General features: G+C 34.2%; 1 protein-coding gene across 3 annotated transcripts in view; it reads right to left on the bottom strand.

Annotated features, from left to right (window-relative positions):
• Positions 1-7,027: 7,027 nt before the first annotated feature.
• Positions 7,028-21,863, bottom strand: part of LOC149263131 (MADS-box transcription factor 23-like) — a 178,779-nt gene continuing 163,943 nt past the window's right edge. For all 3 annotated transcript variants that reach the window (XM_089387171.1, XM_089387167.1, XM_089387165.1), the window contains 3 exons: positions 7,692-7,733; positions 7,429-7,610; positions 7,028-7,329 (listed from right to left, as the gene is read on the bottom strand). In XM_089387171.1, the coding sequence (XP_089243297.1) occupies positions 7,305-7,329; positions 7,429-7,610; positions 7,692-7,733 (249 nt within the window). In that variant the 3' untranslated portion in view covers positions 7,028-7,304. The remainder of the gene's footprint in view (positions 7,330-7,428; positions 7,611-7,691; positions 7,734-21,863) is intronic.

Raw genomic sequence — 21,863 nt, 5'->3', positions numbered from 1 at the left:
ACACATGTGGTTAGATGCCCCGGAATCTAACAACCAATGTTGATCATGTTTTGAAACATTAACTGACAGTACTTCATCACTCATACATGAACCTGATACTGAACCTGTATCTGTGGTATTGGCTTCCTTCTTTTCTGTCGAAGAACCTTCTTTAGCAGCCTGCTTTCGCTTCCAGCAATCCTTTTTCAGATGTCCAGCCTTGCCACAATGCCAACACTTCATCTTTGGCTTCTTTCCTTTGGACTTTGAATGAGAGTCGCTATGCTTTCCCCCGGAGTGTCTCTCTCGTGAGCGACCTCTGGCCATCATTACCTCTGATGTCGAGGTGTCTGCATTCGACCTCTTCCTCGTCTCCTCAGCCAACAAGGCTCCAACAACATCGTCAAACTCAAGAATTTCTGATGTACTAAAACTTATGGAAGTAACAAAGTGATCCCAGGATTCAGGCAAAGAACATAATAGAGTTATTTCCTTATCCTCTGAATCAAATTTCACATCTAGACTGTTTAATTGCACCAACAAGGTATTAAAAACATTCAGGTGATCAGCAATTGAGGTACCTTCTTTCATCCGCAAACTGTAAAGTTGCCGTTTCAGGAGAATCCGATTTGTCAAAGATTTCGTCATATAGAGCTTCTCAAGCTTCGACCACAAGCCTGCGGCGGTTTTCTCTGACACAATGTTAAACAGAACATCGTCCGCCAGACATAACCGGATTGCGCTCAGAGCTCTATCGTCCATCTCATCCCATTCATCCTCCGTCATGGAAGGAGGCCTTTTGTTTTTCCCCAACAGTGCTTTCGCCACACCTTGTTGAACCAGCAGATCGTGCATCTTCACCTTCCAGATCTCAAAATTATTTTTGCCATTAAATTTCTCAATTTCAAACCGGGCACTTTGAGTTTTCGCCATTTTGTATCAAAAAAGCACAATAATCTCCAATATCAACGTTTTAAATACCAGCAATTAAAAAATTGCCTATGCCTTTAAAACAAAAAATATCTTCCCTTCACAAAAAAAAAAATTCCTGCCTATGTCTTTCTGCCTTTCTGCCTTTGCCTTTAAAACAAAAAAAAACTGCCTTATTACAGTAGACCTCCGCCAAAAACAAAAAAATATTTGTTTATTAACTTTTGTTTCAAGTATCCTGGAAATGTCGTGGGAGTACTGTATTGAACAAACTTGGTTCCCAAAATATATACCCCAATATATTTTAACACTCCACCATTTAACATGCGTTCCAACCTTGTAATTTTTTTTTTTTAGAAAAAACCCATGTTACATAACCCTTATAACTCCTTTTTTGTTTAATGGCATAAAAAAAAAAATTACTTACTCCACCACATGCGTTCACCACTTTAACTTTTTAAACATATTAAGACGCCGTGAGTGTTTTTTTTTTTAAAAACATATATATATATATCTCTACGCACTGGTTCAATACATATCCACGGTATATATATATCTCTACCAATTGTTGGATCAATACATATCCACCGTATATATATCTCACTGTTTCATATATACACACTGTTTTATATTACCACGCAGGTTTTGGAATGGAAAAAACGCACGCACCATTTAATAATATTACGCAGCAGCAGTTTATAAAACCGGCTCCACGCAGCAATCATGAACGCACCAGCAATTTTATAGAATACGCACCAGCAATGCTTCATTAAATCAGGCTTCACGCATTGAGACATACCATTCAGGCGCACTGCATAGTAAACACACCAGGTATCAGCGCGCACGGAGGCTGTGAACGCACCAGGTATTTCAGGCAGCACCGCACAGCAACCTCTGCTCCACTCGAACAGCAATCAAACTCCCTCAGCGCTCCAGCACAGCCAGCGCTCCACCTCCAGCAGTCAGACACACCAGCACCTCCAACATGCTCTGATACCAATTGTTGGATCAGGTGCACAACAAACTCAATTAAACACACAGCAGAAAAAACAAACACTATGACAAAGTATTTAACGTGGTTCACCCAACCAATATGGGCTACGTCCACCAAACATAGGCATCAGGAATTTTATTATTCAAATTGGAGATTACATCAAGAAATCCTCACACTCTCTTAGCAAATCATCCGAATGATTGCCTGTTATATAGCATAGAGAATCTAATAGCCTCATAACTCCCTCACATCAAATATAGGAGGCATTAACTCCCTCCCAACAACTTGGAGCTAATCTAGGAACTGAATCCCTATTGTTGTCATCCTTCAGAGATTTTTGCCTATTTGACTAAAACAGAAAATCTCAACAAAAAGGGAGACACAAATATGGAGGGGGACAATGATTGCTACGTCTAGAGATCCATGACTGATACGTCCACGAAATATTTGTACTAGGAATATCCACCCAAAGGGACCACTTTCTTTCAACTCCACCACGAAGCTTGACCCTGAAAGTGTCGAGAGAATTGAACCCATGACCTCTCAATAGAAAAGGTGTTTTAACAACAGGGATGTAAACAATTCAGCTAACCCTCATGGCTCTTAGACCTTACATATATTATTGATTACACAATGGTAATTTTTGATCATATGCATTGAGAGAGAGAGAGAGAGAGAGAGAGGGAGGTGGAAGAGACAGGAAGGAAGACATGGAGAATGGTAAAGAAAGAGAGAGGGAAGATAGTGACAGAGGTAGAGGGAAGAGAGAGATAGGGTAGATAGTGACAAAGGTAGAGGGCAGAGAAAGATAGAGAGAGGGAGGCAAGTGGGAGAGAGAAGTGAAGAGAGAGAGAGAGAGATGGAGTTGGAAGGGAGAACAAAGACATAAGAGAGATAGAGGTGGAGAGAGAGAGGGAGTGACAATGGAGAAATGGGGAGAGAGAGGTGGGGCCATAGAGAAGGAGAGATAGAAAGAGAGAGGGAGGGAGATAGTGATAGAGTTGGAGGGTGGAGGGAGAGAGAGAGAGAATTTTAGCTTGACTTAATAAACCTCTGACATAGCACATGCGTTCATGGAATACTAAACAATACCCTTAATTTGACTACATATTGGAAAATACCTCTAAAAATCACTTTAAGTGATTCCCTACCAATATGAACCCAATACATCTTACAAACTTAAAAAAACTCCTACTTTCACTTGATATTGTAGGTATCCATTTTTTCATTAACATTTGTTATAGCTCTTTATATTATTTCGTTAACTTTGAGCTCCATTTTTTATACACAACGTATAAAAACCTTTTACCCCCTGTTATATGCTCAATATATTATATTATGGCATTTTTTCCTCAATATATATCCTCCAATATGAAAGCAGGTGGTATGTTATTTCTCCACCAATGAAGCTGATGCGGGAGCATCCAGCCAAAAAGGAAATTATTGTAAATAATAGAAATAGGGGTCATGCATTAGTTAATTAGATATTCTCAAAATAAATAAAACTAGGAGAGCTTTTAGGCATAAAGGAGTGGATGTGGTCATTAAAGGGATAAGGATAGCTTTTCTATTTTAGAATAGGAAAAAGACATAATAAAGATGCTTTTCCATGTGTATGCATTGCATGTAGAGTTAGAGCTTTTAGTTGAGTGACTTTGGGATTTTTTATCATGCTAAGTTTAGTAAATTATGGAGCCTCATAGGCATTGAAGAAGGAAGTGTGAGAGTGAGGGAGTGAGTGTGAAGTTCTCCTTGGGAGCCTTCGAGCAGTTGTAAAAGGGTCATAGATTTGTATATTTGGCCATGAATGTAAAGCTCTTGTGAATGGTTGTTTTATGTAAATATGAGTATGTTCTGTATGAGCATGATTGCATTAATGAATTCTGAGATGGTTCTGTACATGATGGCAGAAATCGATGTTGTATATGGTTCTTATTTGTTTTCTCAAGCGCACATGCTGTAGAATGATCATTGAATTAGTTTGCCTTCTGGCTTAAGGTCGTAGTTATGCGTGGTTTCCTTTGAAGATATACAGAGAGAGCGAACCCTGTTTAATGAGCACCTATCTCTGTTTGCTTGAACGCTGTCGATTATGTGCCTTGTATGCATCGATTATGATAATTGCTATTAAATTGATGACAGGGATCAGTTAAATCCGCGTATATATGCAACGATTACTCCTTGAAGCCCTGCGCCCTACCAAGTTGAGATAGACTGCGGCGAACGCATTAAGGAATAAGTCTGCTCTATGTCCAGATTGTATTGCCATATTGCCGTCGAGAGGGTTTTCAGAACTGTTCATTGGCTTGTATGCCGGTTTTTAAAGCCTGCCTTCCGGACGGAGACGTATTGTGACAGAGGACGAGTTTTGAAATTGGAAGCGAAATATTATAAACCGTGACATATATATCACTGAGCCGTCGTTTCAAAGGCAGAGAGGTGTTGGTTGAATACCCCGACAGGCTGTTATACTGGAAGTAGAAACCATTGTTGGAGCGATCGCCGGTTTATATAATTGACCAATGATAAAGAGCAGAGACACATGGCGACTTGTAGATATATCGGTCCGAAACACTATAAAGTGCTGAAGTTTACATTGCCGGCAGTCCATGTGGTCTGAGCTGTTGTCTATGGCAATTGGACAACGTAACAAGGTGAGATGAATGCATATAATTTGCTGTATATGCATCTATAAACTGGTGCGATATGAAATGGTTGATCGAACTGTATAGAGGCCGAGATATATAGCTTGGCCATTATAAACCACCGTGCATAACCAGAGTCAGCGCAAGCCTGTGCAATACATATATATAGCTGTAAGGCCATATATACATACAAGCTATAACCTGTGGCGGCATTAAGAAAAAGGGAGAACTTATGTGGTAAGTGAATATATAGATATACGGTATGCGCATAGACCTGTTCCTTTTAAGAGTTCTTAAAGAGTACCGAGAGGATAAAAGGTATGGATTTCTTAGTGTGTTAATACCAAGCTCAGGTTTTTGTTTAATCATGAGATTACAAGCCATGCATCAAGCTTTATATGCATGAGTGGAGAAAGATCCTGGTAGTTGTGGCCTGGGCTGCATCAGAAGCCCCCGTGAGAGAGAGAGTGAGTGATGGGGGGAGAGACAAAGGGAGGTAGGAGAGAAAAGGAGATAGAGGACTTGAGAGAAAGATGGAGGGAAGAAGAAAGATATAGAGAGAGAAAGGTGGAGAGAGGGAGGGAGTGACAAGGTAGAGATGGTGATAGAGTGATGAAGGCAGGAGAGGAGGAGGGAAGAGAGAAAGAAGGAGAGTGATGGGAAAGAGGGAGAGGGAGAGGAAGAGGGAGGGAGAGAGATAGATACATATAGAGAGACAATGCATATATTGTAATTGCATTAGAAGCATTGATTTTAGTGCAATTTTTGATTTCAAGTCCTATTTGATTACTTACACTAGATGAATTTGCTTTAGTGTACATGTTGATTTCTAACCCTATTTGATTGTTTGCACTAGATGCATTTATTTCAATATAGATGTAGATTTCTAATCCTATTTCATTGCTTGGACTAGATGCACTAATTTTAGTTTAGATGTTGATTTTTAATCCTATTGGATAGTGTATATTTTGATTTCCGATTTGATGTAACTACATGTATGATGTACATTAATTCTAAAATAATTAGATACATTAATTCCAAAATAATTAGATTAATAGTATGCACTGATTTCAATAAAAACACAAAAAATTATTAACAACGTGCATTGATTTCAGTAATTCAACCATAAATAAAATAATTGAATTTTCATCTTAAATAAACTGTTTTCTTGTCAACACTCTAAAATATTTGTAATTGGCTACATTCTTATTACTCCCATTTTCCATCATTCAACATTGTTAGTCATTTTTCATTCAAATGAGCTAATAGAAAACAACTAAATTGGAGAAAACTACCATTAATATTGGACAACAAGAGAGACAAGGCATGGTGTTTACTACAATAGTCTGAGTCAAATATTTCAATGGTGTGTGAATTCAACCACTCTTTTCATATGGTTGATATGAAAAGATGACAAAACTAACATGTGTGATAATAAGAGCAATAGAAGAAAATAGTTTGACATTGATCACAATGAAGACTATTTATAATTGACTACAATCTTATTATTCATATTTTGTATAAGTCAACATTGTTAAATTGCCACTTTGGATTCAAAAGTTTTATTTGATCGTTTTTCATCATTCAATTATTAACTATCTTTATCATCTAACAAATTGAGGTAACTGGGCAAATCTAAAATCAAAATGACCAAATTAATCACAGACATATTTAGTATATTTAAAATGAACTTATTAAGAGTCTTTATCATCTCAAACAAATTGAGGTAACTGGGCAAATATTAAATCAAAATGAACAAATTAATCATAGACATATTTAGCATATTAAATCAAAATGACCAAATTAATCATAGACATATTTAGCATATTTAAAACGATTAGAATAATTAGATGTTCAACAAATTTTGTGCAACCATGGGACTCAAATAGCCTAGATCCATCTTAACCTTGGATCTATCAAATGTGGAAATAGATTATATTAAGTTGAGAGATTTGATCATCTCAGTGCTTGATAAATCCAAGATTAAAATAAATATCAATATCACATACCAAATAAATCATAAGTGACTTCACAATCAATTTTTTTATATATTTTAATTTAATTTAATTTAATAATATATATATATATAGAAAACTAAAAAATCAAAATAAACATACCTATTGCCATAAATGTATATAGCAATATATTAAAGAACAATTATTAAAAAAATTGAAAAAATATAAATATAATAAAGTCAATTTGTAAATTAATCATTTAAATGTGTACGTAGTAGATTAAAAGGAATAATTGTTATCTTATTTACTGAAGTTCGATTCCAAAAAGTAATTTTGTTTCCCCAAAAAAACTATCAATGTATCTTCTAGTATTAGTATTCTTATCAGACTTTGTAAATTTCAATGTTAATTGCCGATTATTTAAAAATAGAAGATTCTCCATTTATTTTATAGATGATAATTTAATATTGCCCATTGAATGTAAAAAGAATGAGTAATAAAATGCGTTGCTAAAACACTAACACTTCTCTTATAAAATCTTTTAAATCTAACTAAAGAATGGGGAATAATTTAATATTATGACCACTTTTAATTTTAGATATCTCACAAGCTCATGTATCAATCCAAGTTTCACAAATTTGACAGGAATATCAAATCCATAACCCATCTGATTCATTCGTATCTGTCTCCATTTTTCCTAACTGTTCGTAATTAATTTTTCATTGGCCAACTATGTTTTGACATGTGAAAAATAGAAATATGAAATCACTATTTGATCAGGGAAGACGACGATTAAGAGTCTCAGATGTTTGGCTGCGAAGATAACCTGAAAGAAAGCACATTCTCATTCTCTGACTGGATTACAAAAGAATAATTAAAATTAAACCCAAAAAATAAGAGTGATTGAATAAGTATAATTACATACCCTAGCTGCAAGGAAATATCAGACTGCCCCGAGCCTTCAAGGGGCGACTTATGTAATTTCAAATCAAATGCATGAGTATTTTTTGATTCGGACGACTGTGGATCTTTATTTCCAGATATCTCATTGAAAAAATTATCCTCTGCATCATTGTTTTCCATGTGTAGGCCATATCGTTCCTTTAACTGTTCAATATATGTAATAAGTTAACATAACAAATGCATTACATTATAAACCACGCAAGTTCTAGTTGAGAAGGATTATACCTGCCGACGGAGATTTGTATTCTCATTGATTATTCGTGTTCCCTGCTCATATTATAAATATGAATGATGAGAAGAGAAACCAGTGATCATAAAAATAAATGACAGCCTATGGAAAACGCATCACTATTTTGAATCTCAAATAATCTGGATAGTTATCCTAAAACGATGCGGTGTTGTAATCTGGAGTGGAATATCTATGTAATTTTAATAAATTAAAAAGAAAAAGCATATCGAAAACTAAAATTAAGCATACAATATATTTAAATTCTTTAGAATAACAGATATTTGCGCATGATTTTCTTAATCCCTGGTCAACTTAGGAATTCAACGAAAACAAGGTTTATGATAGTATTTCCAAAAGTTTAAAACATCTTGAAATTCAAGATGTAATGTTCTTTTAATATTTATTTTGTTTGAGTCATATGATTCTATCAGAGTCGATAATACAGTTTCTTTTATTATGCTTCAGTCACTTCTCCTATTATAATTTTTCCATCGAATTTATACTCTACCAGAGTTAATGTTAATTTTATCGTGCTTAACAGAATAAAATATTGTATACGAAATGTTGCGATTAAATGAACTTGATTTTAAAATTTGAACACTCATATTTTGAAAGCATGATCTGCCTTTTTAAACCGTGCAAAGAGAGGAGCAATTTCTTGAAAATGATAACATTTTTTTATCCCCAGTTTTGAATATGAGAATTAATTTTTTATTAATTTAAGAATTATTTTTTTATTAATTTAAGAGTTAAATTAAATTAAACATTTGAATTTAATCTAAATAAATATTTTATCTTTTTAACAATTTATTTTATACTATATTTACAACATTTGTGTGGAAAGGTTTATTTTATAGCTTAATATTAAAGCTATGTGTAATTCTATTCATGCTGAGTTTCATCTTTTAAAATAAAAATAAAATATTTTCTAGATAATAAAAAATAATAATGAATATACATGTTTGGTTAGTTTTAATTATAGTTCTGTTCTTGTTGGGTTAGTTATAATTAATTGATAGTGAAAATGTAAAAATCCTTCATTCTCACCCTCAACCATAAATAAAATATTTCGATATCCATATGAAGTAACATAATGTTATAAAAGATTTAGGGGGGAGCTCAATTGGAATGGTCATGAAAATAAAGTGTTATGTGAGAGTAAGTTTGAAGTTAAAACCCCCCAATACACATGTGCATGTGGAAGGGGGTACCTAGATCGACCTCGTGCATGTGAAAAGGGATAAGTAAATTGACCCTGTGCTTGTGGAACATAAATCGACCCGATGCATGAGGGGATATGTAAGTTGAACCCATTCTTGCAAAAGGGGATACATAAATTGACCTCATGCTTGGGGAACATAAATCGACACCATGCATGCAGAAGTGTATACATAAATCAACCCCGTGCTTGTCGAAGGGGATACATAAATCGACCTTGTGCTTGCAGAAGGGTCATATGTAAATTGACACATACTTGCAGATGGGGATACGTAAATCAACCTCATGCTTCATGAAGGGGCATATGTAAATTGTCATATAAATTGGCCCGTGCTTGTGGAAAGGGCATACATAAATTGAATTGTGCTTGCAAAAGGAACATACTTAAATCGACTCCACATCACACGAGTACAAAACTAGCCCAGTTGATTCCTCAACATACCAAAAGAAACATAAAATTTTATAACATTTAGAGTAACATAAAGTAATTAAAAAAAAAAAAAATTCTTATATTTTTTTCTTTTGACCTTCAAAAATGTGTAATTATTATATTTCTTTGAAAATATTTCAATACACCATGGGGCTTTGAACCTACAATCATTACACTTCATCATCAAGGTGATGACGGATTGAGCTGCCCTCTTTGCACATCATTTCCAATTATATTATCTTAATATCATTTTCATAATATTTTTCAATTTGCAAAGAGAAGAAGTAATGAAAGTAAAAAGGTTCAATTACCTACCCATAAGAATAATAAAAGGGAGATATGTAATTCATTCAATTTTTTAATATCAAATTAGTATGTTTCATTTAAAATATAAATAATATTAACATATATTTAAAAATAAATTATATAAGTTTATTGTTGTTGTGGTGGGAATAGGGAGAGAATAAGGATGGTAGAGGAGAGCTAAGATTGTTGAGATGGTTGGGTGAAAATGTACTTATATCCTAATGCAAGTGGAGGTTGTGCATGTCTTAATGTTGCTATACAATGTATTCATATGATTACTAACAAAGGTATTGATGAAGTGTGGAGTGGAATTGCTTTTAAAATTGGAAGCGTTGATTTTCTTTCAATGTGGAACAATTTTTATTTTTATTCTTTGACATGTATAGATTTGGGAGAAAGAAATGTTTCATATTTTACAATCACTATTAATCTTATGGTTGTGGATGTGTAGAAATCAACAATAATGGTGTGCTCGATTGACGTTAAAATTCACTAGAAGCTCTTAGAAAATCTCTAATGACACAATCCAAAATTTTAAGGACTGTAGGAACAATGTTTAACGGTGTGATAAATCTAGTGGAAATGTTTTTCAAAACAATATTGCCTTGCACAACTCTAATTTGGACGGTTTAGTGAAACCAATGTTTCACTTTCTAAATGTTAAATTCTCTACAACGTTGACACTTGGAACTTCAAATGATTTGAAAGAATGGCATCCTATTCCATCTAAAGTAAAAGCCATCACAATAGAGGATGATTAAGCACTGAGTGTCAATCAATATTTAGAGGATATGCAACTAAATGATTGCATTTTGAGAGCCCTCCCCTAAAGTGGATATTGTTCCATCAGCCAATTCATTTGTTTTTTCCATTAAGGGAATAGAGGAAGCTAAATTTTCATCATAGGAAAATTTCAAGTAAGGACAAGAAGAAAACAAGAACTTGGCATTCCCCGTTCCCCCTCATTGTTCAGATTTTACAATTCCCAAGTCACTGTTGGACTTAGATGACTTTAATTTTTTATTAATAGATAAGAATAAATACCTTTAAGGGTATATGATTTTGGAGACCATATGCCTATTTATTTCCCTGCATAAGATGCAAATGAACTATATTTCAATTGGAAGTGTATACAAAACCGGCAAGTTAGAGGGACTTCTTTTAATTTCTACTAATGATTGGGGTCAAACTACATTTTCCCTTAATTTGAATTTGATGTTGTAATGTGTACAATTTGGTACTCAGATGATTGTTAGTATTCTTGCTCATGTTCAATCATGGAAGCTAAATTTCAATCCCAATAACCATGAATATTTCTATTACCTAATAAAGTTGTTGTTTGCCACCCTTCTAAATGATCTTTCATTCATTTTTTAACATGTTTTCTTGTAGAATTAGTATCTTATTCTAGATGGTCATTGAAACTTTTTCAAGGAAAATCCTCCATTGTGTGGAGGTTGATCTCAAGTGTAAGCTCCCACTTTTTATCTTTGCATGAACATATGATGGTATTCATTAGTAGAATGTTCACTATTTGAATTTTTTGAATGCATGTTTTTCATCTCAAGTACAAGATCACCTAATTAGAGATTCTCCTCTTTCAAAATCATGCCTAAATGAGGGGATAGGAGAGGATAGGTGTTTAGCCTCTCCTTTCCCAATGGTCCAAGGATTATTGGCACCTTTGTTGCCTTTGAATTAGGTCTTTAGAATGCCAATGTTTAAATATATAAAAAAAAAAAAGTCATTTAGCTTGCAATGCCCATGTGAGTAGATCTATATCTAATGTTGATAGTGCTAGTGTGGGAATGGTTAAAGCTTTGTTAGAATCTATTTATGTGGTTGAGGTCTTATTGATTCAATTTTATATGTTGATATCTCAAACATCTATTTCTATGTGTGGTTACTTATGTGCTACTAATCACAATTTTATTGGTTATATCCCAAGAGACCCTACAGAGAAACTTGGCAGAACATCTTCATCATAGTTGGTTATTATAGTGTACATATGAGCCTTGGGTTCATGATCATTGATGCCTCCACTTCTCTTAAGTCAATTAGCATGGACATTGAATCTATATAGTAGGTCAAAATGAATTCATAAAAGGTGGTCTCCTCTCATTTTCTACGAATTGATCTATTGGGATTTTAACACCCAACCATACACAAAAATATTAAAAGGATGTGACGGTTCATTCCTATGGTTTCAATGAATTTCAAATGAAAAACTAGTTTAGTAATCTTGGCTTTCATCTTCCCCTAGAATTAATCTCTCCTTACTATCTTTGAATGTCGATCGGATCGTGTTTTCTAGTTCCAAGGTGTTTCTATATCGTTTGTTGCAACATGTCTAGTTAGACATGATCTTCCTTCAAGAAGTTACATCCATAACTTTTAATGTTTATAACAAAATGAACTATTATGTGAATGAAACTTTCTAGACATTATAGTGATCTTAATTAAGTGGACGTGTGGTGATATTTGTAGGGTTTTGTAATTTCATCTAGTTTGGAAATGTTTGATCTATTCCTATATGTCAGTGTTTAGATTCAAGGTTGGATAGTAGATTTCTATGTACTTTATTATCCTCAAATCAACTAAAAATTATGCAAGCTTTGGGATTGTATGGATTCATTTGTTACTTTTGAAGAGTGCTCTGTAGGAAGGGATTAAATATGGTGGAGTGAAAGGGGGATATATGTGGTCGTGCAAGATTAATGGCCAATGGTTCATAGAAGAATGCTTGCTATCGTTGCGAATATACTCTTAAAATTTTTCTATAAATGTAAGGAAAAAGGATTGGATTATGTTGGTTGGTATACTTGGTATAGCTATTAACATGGATAAAATAAGGTGTAAGCTCGACTAGATTAGTTCTATCAGACATCAGAGGAATTGACTTTCTTTACCATTCTTCTTACTATTGATGTGATTTTAAATGTCACTAATTTGGAATTTTCTAACTCAAATTATGAATACCTTGGGGAAATCTATTAGTTCACCCCCTTCTTCACTATTCAAGTTCAACATCTATCATTTAGTGTCAAAATAATTTTGAGCCGTTCTTCATAGAATATGGAACATATACCCTTGTACAATTGGGGACTAAGGATGGATTATTTGGTAGGAAGCTATAAGCGTGTCATACTATGAAATTCATTAGAGGTTGGGGTAGTATTCCATCTAGGAAATAGAACAAGGATTTTGATTGGCTCATTAGTTTCAATAGGATGTTCACAATATTCCTAAAGAGGAAATCCATAGTGTGATACTTAATAAGGAAGTTGCAAAGTTGAAATTGGAAATTTGGTAGATTAAGGATTATTTATCTAGGGAGGTCTAAGGTCCACTCACATATTCCATGGATTTGTGAAGAGGATGAGCTTGGGTTGTAGATTATAAATCTCTTACTAAGCATATTAGTGACATCAAATGTATGTTTAGATACTAATTTGTTTAAATAATTCTGTTTTAATTGAGGGGCTTTCATGGTACAACATATTAGAATTCATTTTCGGGATTAAGTGTGTAGAGTATGTCATTAAATTATCACCATATCCATGATCAATAGTATCAATTATACAAGTTTTTAGTTATTTGAATGTTCCACATAGCACTAATCACATTGGGTGTTATACACAAGGGTGAAGAAGTGGGGTCGATGTTGCCAAAATAAATCACATGACATCAACCATCACCTCAGGGGCTTGCAACTAGTAACTAGGGCTTTCTACGAGGTCATCCATTCCAAGACTCCTCTAAAATGTGGATTTTTCTCCACAATAAAGCCCAATTACCTTCATAGGGGATTCAATGGGGGAGAAATACCCTACCACGTACGTTCATATTGGGGGATATATATAGAGGAAAAAATTACATAATATATTAAGCATATACTAGGGGGTAAAGGGTTTTTATATGTATAAAAATTAGAGATCAAAGTTAATGAAAAAATATAAAGGGGTATAAAACATGTTAATGAAAAATGGATACCTACAAGATATAGTGAAAGTAGGGGTTTTTTAAATTGGGAATATATATTGGGTTTTTATTGGTCAAGGGTTAAATAATGTGATTTTTAGAGGTATTTTCCAATATGTAGTTAAATTAGGGGTATTCTTTAGCGTGCCATGAACGCACGTGATATGTTAGAGGATCATTAAGTGAAGCCCCCATGATTACCTTGGGGTAAGAATCCTCTAGCTCGAGCATGTTTAAATGTGGATTTTTCCCCACAATCAAACCTACTTAGCTTTCCACCCCATTTGGAAAAACTTATCAAGAAATTCCCATATGAAATCTTTATTTAGAGCTCCCTTCACTATTTACATTTAATTGAGGGGCTTTCATAGTGCAACAAATTAGGTATCATTTGTTGAATTAAATTTGAAGATTAATTCATAAAAATAGGACCATATATATTAGTATTAGTCTCAGTAACCAAAATTTTCATGATTTGAATAGTCTGCATAGCACTCGTTACTTCGAGTGATGCTCACATTGGTGAAGAAGTGTAATTGATGCTAGCAAAATAAATTGAATAGCATCAATCATCACCTTCAAAGCTTGCAACCAATAACCAGGACATCTAAGGAGGTTACTAATACCAAGGCTCCTATAGGTCAAGTACACTCAATTATGGATATTTCTCCAAAATCAATCCTACTATGCATGCTACCCCATTTCCAAAAAAATATAAAGTATTATGACATATGTTGCAAGTATTAATACAGAAAATAACATCTAATATATTGCATTATTAAAGCCTGCCAATTAAATGAATGGAGTGAAGGGAGCTCTAACTGAGTAGTTCACATGGAATAATACTTGTTAAGGCTTTCCCAATGGTATAGCAAGTTGAGTGAGCTTGATTGTGGGGAAAGATCCATAGTTAAGTGCACTTGATCCAAAGGAGTATTTTGGTGGGTGACCTCCCAAGAAGTATTCTTAGCAATTGTAAGCTCCAACAATGATAATTGATGCTATGATTTTTATTGCACTAGTTTTGGTCCCACTTCTTCAATCCTATGAGCATCACTCAATGTAATGAATGTTATTTTGGTTATTCAAATCATGAGAAATTTGGTCAATTGAGACTAATACTCATTGCTTTGGTCATAGTTTAGTAACTTACATTACCTAGTTAATCCGAAAAATGATATCTCATAATGAAATTTTCACTATGCTTCAACAAATTGGTGGTGGCTAGCAGTGATGCTCGTTATCATGTGGTCCCCATTAAGGTTTCTTGCGGTGATAATGATAGGGATAGGTCACAAATATTTTTCCAAGGAAGAGTTCTTTGGTACATTGTCTTCAATATGGGATGGTAAATATCTAGGAATGGATAGGTTGTCTTGTTATTTCAATAAGCTCATGTAGGATACTATTGGATATGTAATTTTTTATTTGACCTCTAGACCTTTTACTATTAATTAGTTGTCTATGATTCTTAACCAAGTATGTTGATGCATGAGTTATCTACTTAATGAACATGTGACATATCACATGCATTCATGTAATATTAAATAATAGCTATAATTTGACCAGATATTAAGAAATAACTCACAAAGTTCTTTTATTGAACCCCCCTCCCAATACATCTTTCCAATAGAAAAAAAAATCCATCTTTACTTTAAATCCCCTTTTCTTGCCAAACATTCATTCTTATATCCCCCAATACCTATGAATCCCCACTCTACCCTCCATGAACCATCCAATACCTATAATATATTGAGTCTATTTATATCATTTTAAAAACACATACATGAATGATCATGACATAGATTTGGTTATCAAGGTGATTCCCACATGGATTAATTCAGGTTATAATGGAGAATACAGCCATGGATATAATTGTTGACTAATGACCTATCACTTTGTTCACCGATGGTTATAAAACTTGGATAAGGATTTGGTGTTGTGAATCTACCTAGTGGGAAAGTATACTTTTGAATTAATCATGATTTGTTCAACGGATTCATTATTCACATTGTGTTTTTGCATCGGAGGGTATGGTGTAGGCGAGCCCTGCCAATACATATTTCCAATAGAAAAAAATCCCATCTTTACTTTAAATCCCCTTTTCTTGCCAAACATTCGTTCTTATATCCCCCAATACCTATGAATCCCCATTATACGCTACATGAACCATCCAATACCTATAATATATCGAATCTATTTATATAATTTTAAAAACACATACATGAATGATCATGACATAGATTTGGTTGTCAAGGTGATTCCCACATGGATTAATTGAGCTTATAATGAAGAATGCAGTCATGGGTATAATTGTTGACTAATAACCTATCACTTTGTTCACCAATGCTTATAAAACTTGGATAAGGATTTGGTGTTGTGAATCTACCTAGTGGAAAAGTATACTTTTGAAATAATCATGATTTGTTCAACAGATTCATTATTCACATTGTGTTTTTGCATCGAAGGCTATGGTGTAGGCGAGAGAGACAACAAGTGTGATCTTCATAATTGACTTTGAAAAATCATATGATTGGGATGGTTGGTCATTTATTTATGAGAAATTGATTAGCGTAGAGTTTGTCCTTGAATGTGTTGCCATGATGGACACTATGTTTGTCAATGGTTCAACATTTGTTTCTTTCAGTAGGGCCTTATCCCTTTTTGTTTCTTGGTAGATTCTTTAGGATAAATGCTCAAGGGTGCTTTAGTTGTATTCTTCTTCCACTTGTAGTTTTTTGGTATTGTTTTAGAATATTAGCTTTGTTTATTCTATTGAGTATTAGGTGTAAGGTTGTTTTTATTTCTGAGGCTGTCTCATTGTATTTATTTTGTATTACGTGGTAGGGTGAAGTTCACCACTAGAATCTACCCAATGGATTCCTATTCATAAAAGCTACCTATTATTTGGACCAACTAACTATTTTGACTCTCTTTTAATGGTTACCACCTTTAAGAGGATATGGTCACCTCTATGTATATCCTTCCATGTTTTTCTGTATAGTTATTTTACAAATAATATATGAAAATATAAAACTACAATGTGAAAAATGAAGTTGAAACAGAATTTATTGGGAATACAGAAAGATGGGAGGGAAAACAAGATTAAATGCTGAAGTGACATGTATGAGATGGATGACATGGGGGAAAAACATGATGATGTGATGGGGCGACATGGCGATGACGTGGTGATGATGTGGTGAAGATATAGTAAGCTATCTTGATGGGTCATGCTCCATTGCCACAAGGTTACAGGAGCACCTACCATGATGGGGGAGACCCGTTGGTAGTGACCCCACAATCAATCTGAATTGTTGATTGATATTCAACCCGTATGTTGTTGAATACTTTACGAAGGCAGCCGAAGACATAACCACCGAGTTTTTTGTGATGTCAGGTTGGAGCCATCAGAGGGTCTTGACACATCAATCAAGTCCGCCCGACAAACTAGCCTACACTTCAAACTTTAATTTTTTTTTAAACTCCGACAAGGTCCCACTAAATGCTTTGTATTAATGCTAAATCATGCTCAATTTTAATGTTAATCCACCTTATTAAATCAAAATCGAACACTTATTCTAGATTTTGATTTTTTCTTTAAATATATAATTTTTATTTTTTTTTCACAATTTAAAACATAGTGAAAAATGAGCTACAAAACCTAGATTAGTAGTAGTTTCATCCTTGCCTTGTTGTTTACTGGATAGCCATGGTGTTGTTGGTTTCCCACTTGTTTTTCTAATTAGGTCTCAATTTCCCTATGGATGTGGGTTGGAACAAATGTTGGAGCCTTGAAACAACTCAAGTTGAGTTGCTAGTTCTTGAATCCTCCATGTTGGGACAAACACTATGGATCCTAATGTGTTAAGTTACTAGTCCCTAGAGCTGTGGGTTGGAAAAAAAAGCTCCAGAGCCCTGAAAGAGCTTGGGTTGAGTTACTAGTTCCTGTAGCCCTAGAAAACTTGGGTACAAAATGATTTTCTTGATGTTGGTGATTTCTGGATAGTATAGGTGAGATCACTGTAGTTGAGCATTAAGGTGGTTTGGCCTTTGGAATCCCTCGTTGGTTTTGTTTTGGTTTAACCCATATGATCCCACATTCACGCTTGGAATATGATGTGAGTTTGCTTGGATGAAAGAGATATTTGGTTCAACCCAATCTATGGTCGAGTGGTACATTTAGGTCCCTTATTTGATTGACATTTTTATATGTTAATAAGAGATATTTTTCCTATTGTGATCTATGAGCACTTGTACTGGTTATCATGTTGAAAATATGGTTGATTTGTCATGATTTCTATTCTGGTTATATGTTTGATTAAATGAAGTTCTCTTACTATGGATCTCTTTCATGATTTTATAAGTTATTGAATGGTTGATGAATGCATGGGATAACAAGTGTTATTGTAGCTAGTTAGAGAGGGTTTGGAGTCTTCTTGGTTATTCTCATATGAAGTTCAGATCCCTATGATCAAATATGCATTCATGACCTGTAGCTTTCATGTTTACCATATGTTTGACAAAATGTTTATCATGGATTAGACATGTCTAGGTAAATTTTTTTGCTTGAGTTTTGATTGATTTGCCTTGTCATCATCTTTTTTATGTTTCTGGAAAATGGTTTGGAGGCTATCCTGAAAAAGTGGCTCAGATCTTGGAATTGTTGGCACAAAACTAGAGCTTTTGGGTCATAACTGCATGGAAGCAGGACTATGCATGCCGTTGGGACACCATAACTGACACTGTGTTGTTTTGTGGGTGTAGTTGGGGAGTTTCCCTAGTGAAAAGGGCTCCAGCTCAGGGATTGACCCTATGGAGTGGTTTACAGGCTCATGAGTGGTCTGTAATCCCTGAGGAATGTCTGTAAGTTTTTGGTGTGTCGGGCCCACTTCAATAACTAGATCTTGGATGTCAATTCATATCATAGTGACACCCGTCTCATGTTTACCCTAGTGAGCTTGTAGAAAAGAGGTAAATGTGGGAGGGGTTGTTTACACATAGTTCCTTTATAATTCTCATGGAATAATTTATGAGACTCTATATTAGTATGTTTTTAGTACTTTAATTAGATGAAATTTCCATCTAGTATGGTAAGAATCAATATAGAAGAGAATTTTAATGATAAAAAGTTAGTATTTCATGAAGGAAGAAAGAATGAACTATGCATAATCTTGAGTAATTGTGAACTCTTCATGAAGCAATTTTTATAACTTGGTTTCGTTATGTTCAAAGAAGTGGTTTGCATGTATCATAAAAGCATGAGTGATTTTGGACTATCTCATTTGTGTCATGTCTAAAAACAAAAAACCAAATATATATATATATATATATATATATATAGAATTCGAAAAAAAACAAATTATAAGAACTTAGTTTCCAATGAAATTTGAGTTTATTCTCTAAAAATAATATATATGAAAGTGTAAGGATTCCTCCCTGATGGGGGAATATGAGCACGGTATAGGGGAACTCGAGGAGGGTTCCCACCACCCCATCGAATCTCATGATTATATAGGTGGGGGCTGGCATTGCATGCCTCCCCATGCACAAGCTTTTGTGGCATAAATTATATTTAATGTTGATTTCATCCATCAATAATTGTTGTTGTGAAGGGAGAGTTATGTGAGAAAGCATGGTAGTAGTTCTAACTTTGGATTGGTGGTTGGAACCTAGGCTCTTCTCCCTTATGTGCTACTATGGTGATTTCACTAACCAACCTTGGCTAGTGTTCGATAAACTAATAAGGTGGAATAGGAATGGTGGTTACCATGTTGAGCTAGCCAGCGTTAAAGGATTTGGTGTTGCGAGTTAGGGGTTATAAGCTATATGGATTCGAATACTTATGGTAATATCTCTTGTGGTTATTGTTGGTGTGTTGTTTGGGTAGGGGAGAGAAAATCCCTCTAACTAGAAGAATGGTGATAAAGAATTTATAGAGCGTCAAAATTTGACCTTGGTTATGACATTCTTATGGTAAACACAAGGCACATGAACAAGGTATTATGAATTCTCACATTGAATTGGTTGCATTTCATTGTTAATATTTTTGTGTTGGTTTTGTTGGTTGTACTACCATTGTCATCTTTTTCCTTGTGTTAATAAATACAATGTTGTTAGTATTCATGGTTTGTGAGTTTTTTGTTTTGGATTGATTTGATATGGGTCTTATTCAATGTGTGGGAGCTATGATTGAGTGGGGAGATTTAGACTTTAGGTGGTCTCAATAGTTTCCATTAATTATGGCACTTTGATGGGAATTTTGGAGGTGATATTTTATTAACTAAACTACCCTTGGTCTCGTGGCTAGAGAATTCCAAATTTCATACTTCCAATAGGGACTGTAACCTATGTCCACTAGATGTTGAGTCGCATATGGCTTTCTGCAGGGGTGATTTTTATGGAGGTTCTCTGTGAGGGACACTGCATTTGTTTGTTGTGATAGTTGCTACCTGTGGTATTTTTTTATTGTTTTCGTGTCACGATTAGGATTCCTCACCAGCATGGTCATGTGTGTGTTATATTCATGAACATGATTGACGACTAAATGAATATATGAAAATGTCATTGTAATTAACAAGTTGTGTTAGGAATCATTCTTGTGGAAGGATGATTGGTTATTCTTATAGAAAATTGATCAACATATGAATGGCATGATTGAGATAACATAATGAAGTTATCCAATGAGATTCCATGCTATGTGAGGAACCCATTAAGCAACTAGGAATTCTTGTTGTTAATTATTTTTATTGTCATGTGGTTATGACTTTCATGGTCATGTGTGTGTTATATTCATGAACATGATTGACGACTAAATGAATATATGAAAATGTCATTGTAATTAAAAAGTTGTGTCAGGAATCATTCTTGTGGAAGGATGATTGGTTATTCTTATAGAAAATTGATCAATATATGAATGGTATGAGTGAGATAACATAATGAAGATATCCAATGAGATTCCATGCTATGTGAGGAATCCATTAAGCAACTGGGAATTCTTGTTGTTAATTATTTTTATTGTCATGTGATTATGACTTTCATGTGCCCATGTTTATATTATGTTATGTCCACAAATTGTTGAAGGTTATGTCAACAAGTATACCAACTAACGACTGGATCCTTGGTCAAAGGATGGGGCACATATTCACTTATTTATTCTGCATTTCTCCATTTTAAGGACCTTAATGTTTTCCACTACTCCTCTAAAGGTGACTTCAAATAGGACTTTGGTTGGCATGCCCTTGGTTTTATACTAGTGTAAGTAGGATCTAGTTAGCTTCCCTTCCTTTCTATGTCTCATTTTCCTTCAATGAGTGCCCTGACTTGGCCACCTTGCATAGCATAACTCATTAAAATAAATGAGATATAACATCCTTGACACTTAATCTAGATATTCTGAGAATGCTTTATGTTTCCTTCTTTAACTATTGCTAATTTTTTGTCATAGTGCATCAAAATGAAAGTGACCCTTCCTATACCATCCTCTCTAAGAGAATTATATAATGCTATAAGGGATCATATTCCAAATTCTTTTGATATATTAGATACATGACTCATGATTAAGGTGGGATTAGGATTTGTTTAGCGTCAATGAATATTCTACATCATTTGATAGCCAAGGACCTAGGAGATGGGAAAAACAATCCATTGTGGATCAAGTCAGATGATTGTTCCAAAAATTAATTCAACCTTTTGATTTTGTTCTGAAATAAAAGTAATATTATTTTTAGGTAACATAGATTTACTGAGATCTTTCAAAACTCATTTATTTCCCTTCTAATTATGCTTGTAAAAACCAAATCTAAATTTAAGGGTGTTCCATATAATCTACTCCCTAGGGCACAGTGAAATAAGCATAAGGCCCTAACCTTATTACGTATCAATGTTATTGAAGACATGTCAAACAGTTAGCAACCTTATAGAAACTCTTCCTCCCACCCATCTCAAAATGCTTCCCTATTTCCAATACCATTTGGTGCATATATGTTGGCTAGGCCATCACATAGCCTTCCCAATCATTTACAACCGAAATAATGCATTTTTTCAATTCTAATCCATGTTGAATAAATATGTGTAACTAACTAAAAAAACTGGGAGTGTAATTACATCTCTATCTTCATTATAGTTGTAAAAATAAGAATAAAATATGCTCTTAAACTTTATAAACTAAGGAAAATCAATTTTCCTCATAAAAAAAATTGTTAAATATAGTATAAGAAAAAAAGAGATAATTTAT

Source organism: Pinus tabuliformis, chromosome 6 (assembly GCF_031772625.1).
Source record: "Pinus tabuliformis cultivar Carrire ecotype Pingquan chromosome 6, CPIR1, whole genome shotgun sequence".
NCBI lineage: Eukaryota > Viridiplantae > Streptophyta > Pinopsida > Pinales > Pinaceae > Pinus > Pinus tabuliformis.
Note: the sequence above shows the minus strand (reverse complement) of the source record. Positions and strands in the feature narration are given on the sequence as shown.